This window comes from Malurus melanocephalus, unplaced genomic scaffold, assembly GCF_030028575.1.
Source record: "Malurus melanocephalus ecotype Western Australia unplaced genomic scaffold, MMel_1.1 scaffold_390, whole genome shotgun sequence".
NCBI classification, from domain to species: Eukaryota; Metazoa; Chordata; class Aves; order Passeriformes; family Maluridae; genus Malurus; species Malurus melanocephalus.
Genome location: NW_026623622.1, coordinates 413,028 through 431,207, shown reverse-complemented (window position 1 = coordinate 431,207; position 18,180 = coordinate 413,028). Strand labels below are relative to the sequence as shown.

At 37.1% G+C, this 18,180-nt stretch overlaps 1 protein-coding gene across 1 annotated transcript; it reads right to left on the bottom strand.

Annotated features, from left to right (window-relative positions):
- Nucleotides 1-3,593: 3,593 nt before the first annotated feature.
- Nucleotides 3,594-12,465, bottom strand: LOC130581181 (plasma membrane ascorbate-dependent reductase CYBRD1). Its single transcript, XM_057379141.1, has 4 exons — nt 12,153-12,465; nt 6,210-6,418; nt 4,324-4,478; nt 3,594-4,115 (listed from the first exon to the last, which is right to left on the bottom strand). The coding sequence occupies exons 1-4, from the start codon at nt 12,337-12,339 to the stop codon at nt 3,815-3,817; spliced, it is 852 nt and encodes a 283-aa protein (XP_057235124.1). The 5' UTR covers nt 12,340-12,465; the 3' UTR covers nt 3,594-3,814.
- Between the last annotated feature and the right edge of the window lie 5,715 nt (nt 12,466-18,180).

The window sequence follows — 18,180 nt, the reverse complement described above, 5'->3', positions numbered from 1 at the left end:
GTCATCCAAAATGTCATCATAAATAGGCGAAAATAATTTAAGAAACTTTATACAACTGTCCTCCTGTTTTCAAAAAGTAATTTAGGAGTAATTTGATCTTTATRCAAATTTAGGAAGTTATATTTTAGTACCATAATAAAAGTCTGTACTCAGTAGTATCATAAGCTTGAAAAATCGTTTTTATTAACATATGAAAAAAGAATAAGGAAAACAGACATTGTAATTAAATATTTGCTCTCATCTACAAATAAGTACTCTGGGCAATAAAATATTTTTATAAGTTCTTGTGAACAATTAGAAACAGAGGAAGGAATTTTCTAAAATAAAAGCAAAAGAAAGAGCCTTCTGAAATAGAAAATATTTGGCAATATCTTTTAGTCACCCAATAAAATATCCATGTAAACAAGTATCYATATTTACAATATCATATGTAATATTCTTGGTTACATATGGTGAGAAGTACACATGTAATTACTCTACATTCAGTTTTAAAATCTAATTTACACCATAATTTCTCAATTTCATTAATGTTGGCAAAAACACTGTTCTGCTTTTTGTGCATAGTACTGCATGGCAGCATGTAAATATAGTATTTTTTTCCAGGTATCTTGAAAAAGATAGCACTTTCAGTGTTAGGTTTTGTGACTTCCTTGTTTATTATAGGAATCCAAACCTGCAATGTAAGCTCTACAGTCATGTCCCTGTAAAAACAACATAGATAATTTCCAAACATGCAGAAAAAMCCTGATAAAAAAGCTAGAGTTCTGCCTTCCATTTGTGTCTTTGAAAATACACTTTTAAATTTCCTATATGCTACTGTATTTATGTTACTCATAAATACAGGTAAGAAAATTTGCAYGAAAGAAAAGTTAACAGAAGGCCACTTTGAAAAGCAGATTTAGGACTATTACTCTCCAAAGGCCTAGGTATTTTTGTTTAGCACTTGAACCAACCTCATTTCTTTACAAGAATACTTAGAGGCCTTTTTAATCAATTTAGAATTAAGCCAAAAGTCTATAGTATGTTTTGTCAGTTTTAAATTGCACACAGCAAGGTTGACCAAGGTTTAGGAGCTCACAGCTACTGCATCTCATGGGGACCTTCCAAAKASCAGCACTCAGAATCCCACAGTTCAYGCACATGAGATATCAGWGATTATAAATTCCCYAAATGAAATCTTCCAGCTTCCACTGAGTTTCTAYTATGTACATGTTTAACCTCTAAGTTGAAAACCAAAATTGCGTTCTGCCAGGCTCCCCTCAAAAGGTTGCTAATCCTTGATTTTCAATTAGTTTTRTATCACAGAATTGCAAAGTAGTTGAGTTGGAARGGACCCAGAAGGATCATTGAGTACAACTCTGAAGAAAATGGCCCATATGGGGTTTGAACCCCCAACCTCGGTATTGTTAGTAACTTGCTCTTCATGAGAATGGAGAAGTAAAGAAATGCCACCATTCTTTTTTCAAGTATCATTCCCCTTGAACGGTATATGGAATAAAGTATATGGAAAACAGAAGCCATACTGGTTATTAGAACTTAACTTTAACAGCATATAGAATCAGTCACCTAAAAGCTATTCATTTCAATACATTCAACTCAGTGCTGCAACAAAGAAGTCATAGATTTTGTGCTATTTCCAGTACAGCTGGTTTCTTCCAGAACAATCCCTAGGCAACAGACTACCTTCCATATAAACCTGCTTTTTATTAGATGACCTAGTACTATGCAAGGACTGAGTGAGTTCATTTTCACTGATGGATGAGACACAGTGACAGGCCAATACATAACAATTTAGAATTCTGTTGCCTGTGTGCGTGCAGTATAGAAAGTTGCATAGTAAATTACTACAACAAGTGAGTTTCATTTATTCATTTCCCCTGTCAYGCTTCACTGTTTGATTCATTGCATATAGTGGGGCTGGAGGAGTGCTCACACAATAGTTTAGTAGTTTAGTTTAGTATTCCATCTGTCATACCTGAATTCTACATTAAAAGCAGATACAGATACATTGAAGAAATGCACCAATGAGAGGTTGGTCCCAGTAATCCACAAACCTGTAGGTGAAAACATAGAACTCTGGGATGTAGCCCTTGAGTACCAAATGGTACAGCAGAAAATTTTTAAAAATATTTTACTGTGCTAGCTTTTTGTACTGCATTCACCAAATAATAAAATATTATTASAAATCAAATAACAGGAACTGAGGTGGTTCTTGTCAGAGAACACCCAAAATAACTCATGTCCAATATAGTTTGTACTAACACACAGTGAACTACAAAAATGTTTGAAGTTTTATGTATTAAAACATTTTTAAAAGCTGAAGTAGATAAAAAAATTATGTAGTATTAAAAAAAAATAGGGAATTATATGCTGTCTGAAACTGTCTATAKTCTAACATGAACAGTGGTAAATTTGGACCTAGTGAGCTCTGGAGCTTTTACAACAAATTATAATAGAATGRCTCATCATTTTGGACATGTACTGCCCAAATAATCGATCATAATTATTCTTCTGCAGTAGTAAAAATATTGTGTGAAATTGTATGTGTGAAATTAATGAATGAGCATAATGCATTAATACTTCAATTACTAGAAAGAGCTATATAAGTAAAGTGCGAGTAGGGACTCTGCATTATTTAGAGAAAACTGCATTATTTAACACTGTAATTTGATATTCATAAGTCCCAGAGTTTATATAGATTGCTTATAGACTACAGCATATCTTCATSCCTATGATAATAATGTTTTTGACATCAATGTGGAGAAATCCAAATTTGCTTTCAGTTAWCAGGTAGCATTTTAATAAAATCTGCAAAGCTCACCTGTGTTTTGGAGAAAGCATTGCTCACTTGAAGTTCATTTTTTTTTCTGTGAGACTGATAGCATCTTTTCTAATTTCTAACCTCCTGATGTCTAGTCTAGTACCATAAATCAGCAGAACAGTGCAATCAAATAAAGATAATAAAATACTGCCATCTGGGATAAAAGAAAGATTTMGTTTAAGTGATACATTTTTCTAAGTGGGTTTCTACAGCTTTTCAAATAAGACAAATTCTGGTCTTAAAATTTTCTTTGGTCAGTAATAATTGCATTCAAAGCCAAATGTTGTCTGTATACAATATATTTGGTAGAATTTGTTTAAAAGTCAACAGATACATTCTGATATTAAAAAAAAAACAACAAAAAATCCCAGAAGCTTTTAAAGGAAACATAATATTTTATGAAGATATCAAGCAAACTTTTAATTTCTTCTCTTTAATTAAAAACTTTAGATTAAAAATTTTTATGGAGCAACTCTGCAAAGTGCTGAATGACCTCAAATCCCATAGAACATAGCAGCTGCTGAAGGGGTTAATCAGCTAAACAAATCAGAGCTTTAAAAAATTGAACATTACCAGAAAATATATGTGTGACAAAATAAATTATTCTGTCTGGTATACTTCATGGCTGATTCATAACATGCAAAATCACTCAAGAGCAAAATTTAGTCTGAATCTTACTAAATTTTTCATGACTACAAGAGATACAAGCATTAAATTAAGAAGTGATATGGCAAACAGTTCCAATTATGTKATTTTACCATARTAYGATGTCATTCATGCTCTTGTTKTTTTAAACAAGGACGAGGCATGAAYCAATATAATGTTTGYGACTTACAGGAATTTAAGTCCATTTGCAGAAAACTTAAGTATCTTTCACTAAGCCATACTAAAAATTACCCCCCAACCTACTTATATATCGATATAACTAAATTAGAAGRCCCTCACCAGGGGGAAGTTGGCATTATATTAGTACTTTTATTCTGTGTATTTTCTTTACATAGTTGATCTTTGTCCTGCTTCATCAAATTTGATGTTTTGTTTTCTGGCTGCTTCTGCATTGATTCTCAGATCAGATTTATCTGCATTACTACTGTTTGTCATTGTGGATTCTACTTCTGTGCCTTCAGGAGTCGCTCCAATGGGACTCAGAATTTTGGCGTTCTCTGCTRGGGGGCGCTTCCAATGGGGCCTGCTTGCCATCCACAGAATAAGTGAACCAAATATGACGAGCAAAAGACCAAGACAGTTAACCAAATTTGCTTCTGGTGGGGATTCACTGTATGCAGGATTTTTCCTTTGAAAGGGGAACAAGAAAGAAAAGGTCAGAAAAGATTGTTTTAAAGACAATCCTGGTCTCAAAACAGCATCCTTCTGCTACACAGGTATATTTAAAACAAACAAAATAAAACAATGTCCCAATGCTAGATGTTTATTGTTCTGTGGAAGTGGAAGTATCGTTTTCAATAAATAACCTTAATAAACAAGTGGAAACAAATACTTACAATGAAAATATAAGCTTTTCTGTGATTCCCATGAGAGCTGTTGCAATCACTGTTGCAAAGATGGTGAGACCCGAATAAACATGTATTGGCATGAGAGCTGCTCGGAGATGAACTGGAGCAAAAGGGAGCAGAAAGACAGCGAAACCCAAGAAAAGCTAAAACCAAAAGAGATACATAGTTAAAGCTATATGGTAAACAAGCTGCACTTCTCAAGCACAATAAAAATAATCATAAAAATTCCATTCTTAGATGTCTTCTGATAAAAATTTGAAAACAATTGGCATTTCTATTTTTGAATGTGTTTCCTGTCAAAACCTAAACAAAATTATGGATTAGAATTGGGAAGCAGGCATTAGATATTTTATATATCATCCTACCTARTATCAGAGTCCAAGATAATGCCAAAATTCCAACCAAACTAAGTACTGGAAACACAAGTTTTCTTTGTCACTAATTCACTAATATAGTAAAGGTGTGAGTAGCTACACTTTTACAGTTTCTTCAAGTCCCGTTCTCTGCTCCTGTTACAGATTTGCACATAAAAGAACATCAGAAGGCAATCTAGCCTTCTGACTTGAGTGAATTAAATAATTTTACAAACCTTAATTAAATTTCTTRGAATTTCAGTTAAATTCAAGTGCCTATCTTTAGTAGGGGAATGGTTTCTCAATATATCATTTATAGAGTGAATACATGTATGGGTACYATCAAGTTATTGAGGGGACATTAGTCCTCCCATCAGTGCTAATTTTGTGATGGAAAATAACCCATCATGTCCCATGGTCACAGTCACAGGCTTGCCCAGTCATACTGAGGTTGTATCCCTTTCATTTGTTCTACTGTTACTCACGCTGGGTGCTAAATTAGAAATAGTGCATGAATTTGTATTTCATTTTGCTTTAACTTCCAGTCTGAGTCCTTGTTTTGTCTTTCCATGATGGATTAGAGAGCCTGGTGTTTTCTCCCTGGGAATCTTGTTAATACACCATAGTCAAAGCATCTCTTAATCTTTCCTAGATCTGCTAAACAGTTGGAGTTAAAGCCTTGCGCTGGAAGATAGCTTTTCTAGCTCTCAAATTACTTTTCCAGGGTTTCTTTGGGTTTATTGCTTTTTATTTTCTGATTATTCTTTTATATTTTAAATAAATTTTAGAAAAATACAAAATAAATTTCCGTAAAGTAATAACACAATATGGGGAGTTCAGAATGAATATGCAGAAGCATTTGTATATGCTTTGTGAATTTCAGGGCATGGTTGCTCTTTGCCAAATGAAAACATACTGAGTTAGCTCATTTTACATTATAATAATACTAATTCTCTGCCAAGAGGAGCAGATAAAAGCATGCCCATGAATATCTATAAAATTTAGCTGATTTAGGAAAACTGGGCAGGCAGTCGTAGCTCATTCTGATGTCAGAGGCTTTATGTCTAATGCTCCCYGCTGCACTTGTTCTGCTGATTAACAAGTCTTGAGGCCAAGAAGTGACTAGTTAAATTTATGATAGCATGAAAAAAAAAAGAAAAGCTGTTACTCCATTTGAGACTTCCTTAATAAAAGCTTTAACTGTATTTAAATATGCTGCCAACAAACAAAATAACTTGCTTGAAATTCAGGAATTAATAGAGCTTAGAAACACACTACTGTGTAATTCTATTGTAAATTAATGGTCATTATCCCAAAAAACAAAAAAAAAATGCTTAAAAATTATTTTTTCTTCAAAGTCAGTGATCCATTATTTGCACATGTACATGCTAATTTGCCAAATCAGAGYGTAGAATGGCTGTCCCAGTAGTTAYRATGTACTAGCAAGAGTCTRTTGTACCTGAATTACTCAAAACACTCTTCAAATTTGCAACCTGTTTATAAATACAGTTAGATTCTGACCTGGAGAGAATAAAATACAACAGCAGTCAGCCCAATCCAGCTGTGCAGACTGTACATGTTAGGAATGTTCTTGGCGTTGTGGAATTCAAACACAGCTACCATAGAAACAATTGCAAGAATCATGGCTATGGTATTTAATCCAGCATGTATGAACTTCATTAAGAGTTTGCTGCACTTCCAGGTCCAGGGCAATCTGTACACAATAATAGCTGAAGAAAGAAGAGAAACAAGTTTTTATACCTTATAGGATTTACATAGTTACATTSTAAATTACAGTAAAATCCAGTCTTTAATCTTCTAAAAATGTTTATTAAAAGGCTTTTTCTGATACACATAGCATAGCATATTCTGAATATACAACTGAGGCTTAAATATAGCTTTTAGGGGATTTTTTCCTATTAAAAAAAATTACCACATATTTAAGTGTGTTTCAAAAAAAAAAAACAAAAAAAAACCACAGTAAACAACATGGTGTCATCTTTTCCTTAGTCATTAAACTGATCTAACAGAGATTTGGCATAGGATTTTGATTTTTCTGSTACTAGTCAGATTGCAGCAACATAGCCTGATTCTTATGTTGACAAGATCACTCGTTGAGAAAGCGTTTAGGATTACTTTACAATATTTATTTTCTGTGCTAACTTTGGATAATGCTATTCTCCAATTGCATAGATACTTACATGACTGTCTATTACATTGATATCAGTAGGACTACTTTAAATGGGAAAATGCTTTTCAGCATAAGGGCATCTTAATCTGACTCTTAAGAGACAAAAACATTTGACAAAATGTTAAAAACCTTGTTTTTAAGATGGTTTGACTGTCTTCAAGCMATCTATTACATAAGTATGATTCAGCACACTGAGCTTATGATCACCTCCAACAGTTCCCCAAATGTGACTATACATGATAATATTAGAATCACAGAATCCTAGAATCACTGTTAGAATATAACTCTCAGATCATCGAGTTTGATCATTAACCTGCCACATCCACACTAAACGATCTCCTGAGCACAACGTTTGCATGTTTTTTGAACACTTGCAGGGTCAGTGATTCCACTACTTTTCTGGGCAGCTGTTCCAATACTGACCACCCTTTCAGTGAAGAAATTTTTGCAAGTATACAATCTTAACCTCCCCTAGTGCATCTGGAGACTATTTCCTCTTGTTCTGGCACTTGTTACATGGGAGATGAGATTCATCCCCACTTGCTACAACTTCCTCTCAGGGAGTTGTAGGGAATGATAAGATGCCCTCTGAGCCTCATTTCCTCCAGGCTAAGCAACACCAGCTCCCTCAGCTGCTCCTCTTCTGATCCGTGATCCACACCTTTCACCAGCTTCATTCCCCTTCTCTGGACCTGCTCTAGCCCTTCCATGTCTGTCTTGTAGTGAGGGGCCCAGAACTGGGCAMAAKATTTGAGATGCAGCCTCAGCAGTACAAGCCACAGGGGGGACAATTACTGCCCTGGTCTTGCTGGCCACACTATTTGTGGTACAGGCAAGATTCTGTTGGCCTSTTTKGCCACCTGGGCACACAATGGCTTGTGTTCAGCCAGCTTCCAATAATATCTTCCATCAGACTAATATTAATCAACTTAGTACAAATGATAATGGTCTGTAATCTGTAAAGCAGATATGTCAAAAGACCCCAAAGAAGCCTCAACATGCCATGAGGCTATTACCCATAAATCCTCCCCACTATATGTCCCACAGTCAATAATTGTCYATATGTCCCCCTATTGTCAATAATTTATTCAAAGGGCAGCAGAGTACTGGACTCTGTATGTCCTGAAGAAAACTTAATGAGCACAGGTCCTAGTCTCAGTTTTCAGTTTTGATATGAGAGGGTCACGTCTGGGCTAAAATTTTTCTATATCTTTTTTGTTGTCATCTAGTTGATTTAACTTCCAAAATCACTATCAAACTCCATAGCCAYTTGTCCACAAAGTCTCAGATCTCTGTTTGGGCCTTGAATTTTTGGGGCTCTTTCCCATAAATAGTGCAATAAAAAAACCAAGGAATAACAGATGAATGGTTTGGCCAATTGTTAACAATACCATCCATTAACATGGTACCTGTCACAGCCCAGGATATATGCATGATATTACAGTTGGGTTTAATCCTCTTTCTGTGAGGGCTTTGTGTGAAATTATACATTCAGCATATTTATTTATCAATGTGAAAAGACAGTTTCATTTCCCCATCATCTGTGGGCTTCTCCCTGCCTTTCTCATAACTGGTGCTTTGCTGACCTGCAGGAGGAAGGAAGACATTCTGGGGAAAAAGGGGAGAGAAGGAATATTCACCTTTCAATGGTACAAGCTCTTAAAAACTTACTGAGATGTGGTGCATGATTTCATGTCAAAATTAGAGTAGCCTGAGTTAAAAGCACATACAGAGCTGCAGGATGTTTGGKGATGACATGGTAAAGCAGCCTTGTGAAGAACTTTCTCGAGGCAGATCTTTAGTACCATTAAGAAATTTGACAGCCTAGGCACCCTAGACTGAGCTTTTTGACTCAGAACTTATTTCTGTTTTGAACTATGATTTTAAGACACATCACATAGGGCAGAGTTATCTTGCACTATCTTTATATGGCATGGGACATCTCTCCTGTGGCAAATGTACAGGCAAAATTCTAGAGTAGCTTCCTAGTATTTCTGGCATGTGCTTTACATGTTGTAGGAAAGTGTCACCGATTGCTTRTGAGATGCTTTCCACCTTTGAAGGTACATGGAGTGGCTCTGTTAGTGCACTGGGGCTGCACTGCACAGCACCTCACAGCTATCACAAAGGAATGCTCCTCTTCCCTCCTCCTGTTTCCTCTTCTGTTCCTTCTTGGCTGATCCTGTTGTTTASTTTTGTCAAGTTCAGAATGCCCACAAGATTATTTGGAAATCACTCTAACAGCAGAATGGAGAAATGCTCATTTWTTATTTCAAAGAGACTCAACTAAGCTTGTCAAGAGAATGGCCTCTCCAAAAGTTGCCAGTGATGAAGGTCACCCATAATTTGCCCTTCCAGTTCCTGAGAATTCTGCAGCCCATTGGATGTTAGAAACTCCAGTATTTATCTGCTTTTCCTTTGAAGAAATATTTTCCGCTTGAAGCAAAAGTAATCGCATGTCAGATAACTCAGAGCAAGCATTATCTTTATCATTATCTTTATCTTCATCTTTATCAATTTCAAGATGAAAGAATATGTGTACTTTAAAATAGATTTGCACTCCTTCTCCTTGCTCTTGCACAGTCCACCATCTCCCTTCTCCCATCTGTGGAAGTTCAGAGACCCTTTGTGCAGGCAATTCAGCTTTCTATTTGAGAAAGAAATGAATTTGGGGTGGGTGTGGGGGTCTGTTTGATAGTTTTCTGCTAGTTGAGTTAATTCAGTTTATGCATCCAACAGTGGCCAGAGCTGGCCCAAACAAATGGGTAGGAAGGTGAGGTCTGAGTCTAGAAGAAAGCAGAAAGGGAGAAGTAGAGGGGAAAAGTAGAAGTATTTCAGCCATGGTAAGCTTTTAGACTGTCTCAACAAAACTTAACTGATTCTGTAACACCACATAGTGATGTGGCAGACCTGGATTTTTCCTTCTCTTTTCTATGTAAGCACTATTAATTAAGATTTGTATTGTATTTCTTTATTATGTATGCTGCTGATGTTAGAGTACACCCTCATGCTTTAAGCCTGTTTAAAATACAAGTTATATGATATTTATAAATCATTTATGAGAGTAATGTTTATTTTTGAAGCACCTTCCAAGCTTTATAATGTCAACCTACAACTTTATTGTATAGAGCTTATACTTGACTCATGAGCAGTAGAAGTCTGATCTGAGGATGGAGACAAAAACTACCCCACCCTTCTTGTTCTGACTCACTCTATTCAACCTTCCACAACCCCAAAAGCCACCACGCTGCTCCTCAGTCTGCAACAGAGATTGTCACATCTCTGTAGAAAAAAAAATGTTCTTTTATTAGGTGAGGAATTGGAAATTCTCAAAAATCACTTATAACACATTGTATCTGGATGGGTTTCTTAGTCCTTTGAGAGAGAGCCAACCATTATCATTTGCAGGTCAAACACAAACTATGATGCAAATGCTCCTTTGAAGCATGCCGAGTCTACAGTACTGCATTGGTATATATAAATAAGACATAATAATAAAGAATTCCTCATTTACTTATTTAATCCCTTTTATCACACTGCTACTCCATTAAACTCTTCTTAATATTCACTTTTTCCTCATTTTTTTTCTTACTATTTTCCGATATGTTACCATGCTAATACGCACACAGAGTTTCATTGCCTGTGTTTTTCTTGTCTTAAGTCTAGGTAATCTTGTGKAGAATTACTGCGCACTGACAGTGTTTTGTCAGGTATAATTTATCCATAGGTGTTGATCCACAAACAATAAGTATTARCATGCCTACAGCTTTTCCACTTGATTGACAAGACACATAAAACACTTTTATTAGGGCATATCTACTTCCCAGTATGCACAGTTGGTTTAGTTATTATTTAAAATTCTCTACACAAATTTAACCAAGATTTTTTTTTAGCTACACCTTTCTGCTTTCAACTACCTAAAGATTTCTTTTTCATGTATGTATCCAAAGAGATATCTGATTTTCCAGTCTCATCAAAAGTACTTTGAATTCAGTGGCAGACTTCCATTAGCCAAATCTGAACCAGACTCACAGTGGTATCTTATCTGTTGATATTTAATCTGATTCATTACAATGCTCCTTCAGTCTACAGCTTTTCTTTTCCTGTTATGTAACAGGATATGCTCCCCAAAAAATGCTCTATTAGAGAATTCCTTGTATATGTGGAGTTTCTTAGCTACGGTAAACTTCTGTTTGCTTTACATAGATTCTTACCTACAGAGGGCTTGAGGCAAACCCCTTTGTGACACAGGGAAAAACTGAGTTTCAGAGGAGAAGGAATAAAAAATACATAGTAAAAAGCTGCTGAAAGCCCTCCCCTTATTTTCTTCAAAAGTTCTATGCTTATATAAAAAAACAGTTGCTTGAGCACAGTAAGTAGTATAGATATTAATGAAGTCAACAGGTGTTTTTCATTGCTTATTTATAGCCTGAAATTTCACTTCTTATTGAGCAATATTATGTAAAACAACCTCAAAAAATGGTTTATTGCTCAATAGTAGTTTGCAACTTGAAGCCACAAAGCTGAGCCACTCATGCTGAAAAAAAATTTACAGTGTAGTTCAAATCACAACATTTCCTGCATAGCCAGAACTAGACAGCCTTCAGCATCTTCCAGCCTTTTGACTGGTTGGAAGTGTGATAGTAAAATGTTAGTTCAAGGCTGAACTCTATGATATCCAAAGTTCAACTATAATAAAAAAAATTTAAAAAAAAATCCATGTATCTTAATAATTGTATGTTACTTAAGCAACAGAATAAATAATTAAATTTARGATATGTAGTTTACATAACAATTAATGCTAAGTCTAGGCTGAAGAACTGCATTTTAGTAGGGTTTATGGTGCTACATTTTCTCTGGCAAACGCCCCGTTCAAGCTTCTGTGGTACTGAACTTTCCTTTCTCCTCTTGGGCCATGGAAGAGAGCCAAAAGAGAAACTTTCCTAGGGCATTTCTGGCATTTCGATTTTCAGCTCGCATGAATTGAAGCTGCCTAGGAAAACACACCTCGCAAGCATTCCTCAAAGTGCACGGCAGTCCCCAGGCCAGGGTAAACAAGTGCTTGCAGAAAAAAAAAAACCACCAACCCAAAACCCATAGGTAGCAATTTTGACATATAACAAGGGACTCTTTGTCCATTTTCCGGGTGTGCTGGCTTCTCTAAAGCGCGTTCCGGCTGCTGCGCTGCCGCTGTCACCCGCTATCGGCCGCGGGCCGCCGCCCCGGCCCCAGGCAGCCCCGGCTCCCCCGCGCCCACCCGCGCCCCGACGCACCGATGCCCTGGATGAAGACGAAGCCGGTGACGACGAGGACCGGGTGCCAGTTGAATTCCCCCGGGCCGCCGTCCCAGCTCAGCCCCTCGCGGTAGTGGAAGACCCAGACGAGGGAAAGGAYGACGGACACGAAGCCGACCAGCAGCGCTGAGGCCAGCAGCGCCAAGAATCGCCCGTAGYCCTCCATCTTCCGAGCCCCGTGCGCGGCAGCCAGCGCCGTGAGGGAGGGGCGAGCCGGCGGCCGGGGTGGGGCGGGCTCGGGCTCGGGCTCGGGCCCGGGGGGGACGGGACGGGACGGGACAGAACGGGACAGACGCAGCAGGGGCGGGAGCAGGGCGGCACTGCGCTCCCCTCCGCGCCCCTCCGCTCTGCCCGCTCCCGTCGCGTTCAGAACTCCGCCTYAGAAAAGAATTTTCTTTTTCAGCCTGGCCCCTGCCATGGTGGCAGCCCCACTGCGCTCCCCCCAGCAGCCGAGGAAGGGAGCTGATGGGTCGCGGGTTCTGTGCGAGAGGCTGTTGTGGAGGTTGGGGAGTTCACTGACCTGCCATAAAGATAAGACACTACAGCCACAAACACTTAGAGATAAAGCAGGAGCGCTGTTGTGATGAAGAGACAGCACATACAGAAAWTGCAAAGCAGGAGCGCGCTTAAAGTCACTGATACAGTGTACTTGGAGCACAGTTTTGCCATCATGATCGCCCCCTTCCCACTGGATTCATTAAGTGCTGCAAATGTAAAACAGATACTAACCAGTTTCATATGTAGAGTCTGGCCCAAGAAGGCAGGAGGACGTGGACAATGTTCTCTTGAATAGCATAGATATATGAAATATCCACTAGCTTAGAAAGGGTGCACACAAAACTTWGACAATTCCAACATCTAGGGAAGGAAGTTACAGAGGAAAACAGAAGGAAATAAAACAGAATTGCAAAAAAAGACAATAGGCAGCCTGCCAAAAATATAACGTTTCACCAGTTGGGTCAAATCATGTATTCAACAGTTAGTCTTTGCTTTAGTGTAGAACATTCAGCTAGCTCTGAAGCCTGTCAAATGTAGTAGGAGAATATGCCCAAACATATTCAACACTACTTTTCTGATTAGTTGATTAGTTTACTTTTAAAATATATATAATGTTGAAATACATATGAATTAGAAGTTCATTAACCGATTGAGAGAAAAAAATACTATTTACTCTGGCTAATACTTGAGTTGTCTGGTATCTCACACTTAAATTGAATTCTAGAAAATGAAAGGACACAGTTCTATGAAATTTGAAATAATTTCAGTTGAATATTGCCAATTCAAACGTTGTACGTAGTGTTGGAAACATCTACATAGAGACACAAAGACCAAGCCGGATTGGAGTGGTATGTGAATATAGTTCTTCATTATTGTCTTTAATCTCCTAAAAATAGATACTGATGTTTAAAAGAAAAGCTTGGTCTAAGGATCACTTTTATGAAGATATCTAGCTTTAATTTGCATGAATTTTGTGTGACCTGCCCTCAGGATTTCACTGTTGCTCCTTCTACTCCCAGTGGTAACTAGAACACCGGTACTGTTAAATTTCACAAGTCACAGTATCCAAGAGAAGATGCTCTGAATCTTCTGAGGAATGCRCTCACGCATGAACTTGCAAGTGTGCCAGACTGTCATTCTTTTATGAGACACACAGGCCATCTCATTATTATGGTCATAAACATTTTACTAAGTTTTCTATGGACTCTTAAATGAAGTWTTTTTTCTTTGCAAACCAACATATAATAAAGCCATAGATCTGCCTGCTTATGCCTAAAAAAATATCATATGGGTTAAACAAAATAGTACTTATACATTATTAATTTTGGAGTATTTTTACCTGTAAAAATATATTTTTCTCTACTTACCTGCATTCTCTTATTCATTGTCTTTTAAACAATATTATAATCTTTAATGTATTTTCAAAAAATAGTATTTCCTTGAAGAGYATTGTAAAATCTTCACATTTTTGTTGGAATTTTGCAGATTGCAAAGCATCAGTCTCATGGTGCTTCTCAGTTYCATACAGGAAATTGCAAAATTTTTACATGAAATTCCCAAAAAAGTATTGACAGCCCTCAAAATGGGGCTCAAAATGAGCAGACACAAAATTCTATTGAACTGAAAATGAAGCCTAGTTTTACCAAGTAACAATGAACAAAGTTTTTTTTTTAAATAATAGAATTGAAGAAATGTTGAAGCTCAGAGATTGTTAAATAAAGCAAACCAGAACAAAGTGCAAAGTAAGTTGTTAGACAAAGTGAAATGTTCTTTATGGAACATCTGTGCTGCAGAAGTGATTTTAGGCAGCACAATTAGTAACTCTGGCCTGTATTTCTCCGTGTTTCCTGTTCTTCCACCTCTTCTTGCCCGTGTGATTCAAATGTCAGATCGGTACAGAATCAGAAGCAATCCTTAGCACAACTACGATGTCTGAGTGGATTTCTTGTTTCCTTGGGGTTGGGAACTCAAYGTGATACAGTTGACTGCTGAGGGCTGAATGACGCACTTGATAATGTTTGGAAAATGAACCTCCACTGGCATAAAAATGAAACTGTCCTRTATGGGGCTTTCAAGTCTCTTGGATCAATGAACAACTGCTTTTGTTAACCATTGTTGTGGATAGGTTCTACAGTGTCCATAATCTCTATTCTTTTCCAGAGCTTCTGTCTCCTAGAGACGGGATATTTTTCCAGTACATTACCAACTCTGTCAGTGTGTATTCCCTCTTATCAGTTCTGTTGGGACATCATCTAACATGCACTTCTTTCTTTGGGTTGCTGCACTGTCAGATGTAGGATAACTGTGATTTCAGACCTGGAAGAACCTACAAAGCAGACAGACAAAATAAGACCTACAAAACAGACAAAGATTCACAGATTATTTTGAAGAGGCAAGTGGCAAGAGGCAATCCACTGGCAGTGGATTCCTGCCAGTATCACACCTGCAGAACTTGGCAACCACTGTCATTGTTGCTATACCAGTTATGTGTTTGGAGAGCAGTAGCCTAAACATAGGCATCCAAAAATGCTTATCGAAGCAACACACCATGCCACCATAGGCCATTATTTTGTGCCTCTGATGTAACTTTTTTAATACAGGAAGTGTTTCAAGTTTCCAGTGACCAATAACTGACTGGTCAGARCTGTATTTAGAATAAGATTAAAGTGTCTTTTACCAGCTACARTTTCATCTGTTTTTCCATGCAGGATAAGTCATTTAATATTCGAGATAAGTTACAGTATCCCTTAAAGAATTTGGATGAGTTTTTCAGAAGCCTAATGGCTGTTCATTTTGTAAACAAACAGAAATCCTGAGATTGTCCAGTCAGCTTTGTTCTGGCAGCTAATTTAACTGACTCTTGTGGAAGATTTAGAAATACCTCCGTAGAAGTTATCTTGCCAGGAGTAATACAAACTAAGGAGTTTAAGTGTTTAGTGTCTGAATGGCACAAAGAAAGCAGAATGATCCATTTGCTCTTTTTGGTATTGAGTTCCATGCTTAAGCAACAGAACTATTTGACCTTTGCTATGGAGAACATCACTTATTTGTCTTTGCAAATTGCAAATTGTGACTATGGAACAAGACTCTTTCAAGAAATGATTTTACTTATTCTCCACCCTAGAAAGACCTTTTGCTGAGATAAAATAAGGCACATAGTGCAGCTTTTGTCCAAAATGCTATATTGATTATAGGCCAGTCATTGTTACCTGTGCAATGAGACTTCATTGTTCTTCAATMCATAAACATTTTGCTTCTGAGTTGTAGAATATTTTTCTAATAATTTAAAGTACTTTGTAGAAGTTTTTCAAAGTTGTGGAACTGTAAGACAATAGTTGGAATTGTCAAAGCAATATTATAACATTTTACTGCTTTCAGTTTTTATTTGGCTTGTGCTTTCTTATTTTCTTCCCTACCACTTACTAGCCTTGCCAATGAGCATGTACTCAAATGACAAGAGAAAGGCAKGATGTGCACTCTTTTTATGCTCAAAGCAGATCTTATCAGGAGAAGCCAGTCCTTCGTATCTTTTGAGTTTGTAGGTTGGGAAATGCCACTTGGGCCTCTAAACATATATATTTTCAAATACAAATAAAGGTGTAGCACTTTTGGAATCCCATTTTGGCTTCTCTGTCCTGAGCCAATCATTGAKATGTCATGGTGAAGTGGAAAATAAGAAGTGATTTTGTTGAAGTAGAAATGCTCTAAGTATGCTGCTTTGGTCCACAGAACAAAATGTTTCTAAGACAATCATAAAGCCAAACCAGCTTTCAGGCAGTACAAAGAAGATGCAGTGGCATTACAAAGGGCTAAAATAGGAAGAACGTGGTGTCAGCATTCAGGATTTTCCCAGATTTCCATTGCCCCAGAGCATGGAAATGTCTGCAACCGTGCTGCAAACTGCATGTTAGAGACAGGCACCATCCAAAGTTGAGACTAACTGCACACAGGAGATAATAGGGAAAACGGCCAGTGTGTGAGTCCAAATGTGGAACACCCAAGTAAACATGCGAACAGAACGATTTTCCTGTCGGTCTTCTGGCAAGCAGCTGTTACCAGGGACTGTCTGGARAGCCTGCAATCCTATCATGTGGAATTCATTGCTTCTCCTGCAGCATCTCAAGTAAGCCAGAGCTCTTGAGTCACTTTGTGGAGTAATTCCAGTGAATTTTATCTTCCTCTACCATGTTTCCTTTTTATTTCCTGAGAAGAATGTACACTTACTCCTCCCTAAAAATATAATGTTTTCAGCAACACAGTATTCCTTCTTCACTCAGGGAGGAATAAACCATTTGTATTCCCAGTTTACTAAATGAGTTACTAAGCTATACCAGGAAGTTCTTAACAATCACATTATTGTAACTCCTCACTCTACTAGGATACCTAGTTCCTTTTATTAAAAAAAAACCAAAAAAACCAACAAACAAAAACAAAACAAAACAAAACCCCAAAACAAACAACCCCCCAAAAAACCAAAAACAAACACCAAAACCCCATTCAACCTATTTTTGCGGTTGCTAATTTTTTATTAGCCAAAGCAAGCACTTTAAATACTTTTCTCAATCTATAAATATTATAATACACTGACACAAAATTATTTTATAAGAATATGAGTATATAATAACCTGAAGTTTATTTTGGTCATCATTTTGTCCTTTCAGTAAAACAGAAATAAATACTAAAGTTATAGTTGTATTAATGCCAAGTCTAGCAGCCAGAGAGCTTCAAGTGGTTCTCTCTGACTTGTTGATACAAGTTTACTGCTTCCCCCTTSTTGCTTTTGTTGTTTAGGTTTTGTTCATTCTGGCAAGAGCAAAATGCTTGCATCAAACAACCTTAGGTAAAATCCACAATGAATTCTCTAGTCCATGACCTTTTTAATTACTAGACCAATATTTTGCTTTTTGCAGGCAGAGGGCTCAGAGATCTTGCTTTAAGCAGCAAACAGCAAATCCTCACAACTGTTCTTTCAGAAAGCACTCAGCCTACATGCCAGCCTATATGGTGTCCTTTCTTTCAGGTATTCCTATTAACAATCTTTGTGATGACTGGGAACCAAATAAATTTATTAGCTGTTCAATCTTGTGAAATAGCTGTTATAGGTCTATAAGGAGAAGAAAATTCTTGCTGCTGAGTTTTTGCGAATCTTCAGTTACTGTGAAGTAATATGAATGGTATTTTTCTCAATAACAAGAGAAAAATAAAAGACAAAATGATAATAAAATGAGCAAGAAACTGTGCGGTTAAAGTAACTGGATATATCCAGGAAAAAAAAAAAAAAGGGAAGAAACATTTCTCTACACTGAAAATGCCAAAAGTTTGGGTGAAATGATGACTTGGGAATGCTGGCAGAAGTGACCAAGATGCATTTAACTCTCTGTTTGGAATACACATTTGAGTCTTTCCTCACATTAACAGTTCACTTATATATTTCCATCTCTCTCTCTCTCTCTCTCTCTCTCTATATATATATATATATATATATATTTATATATGTATAACCTTTTTT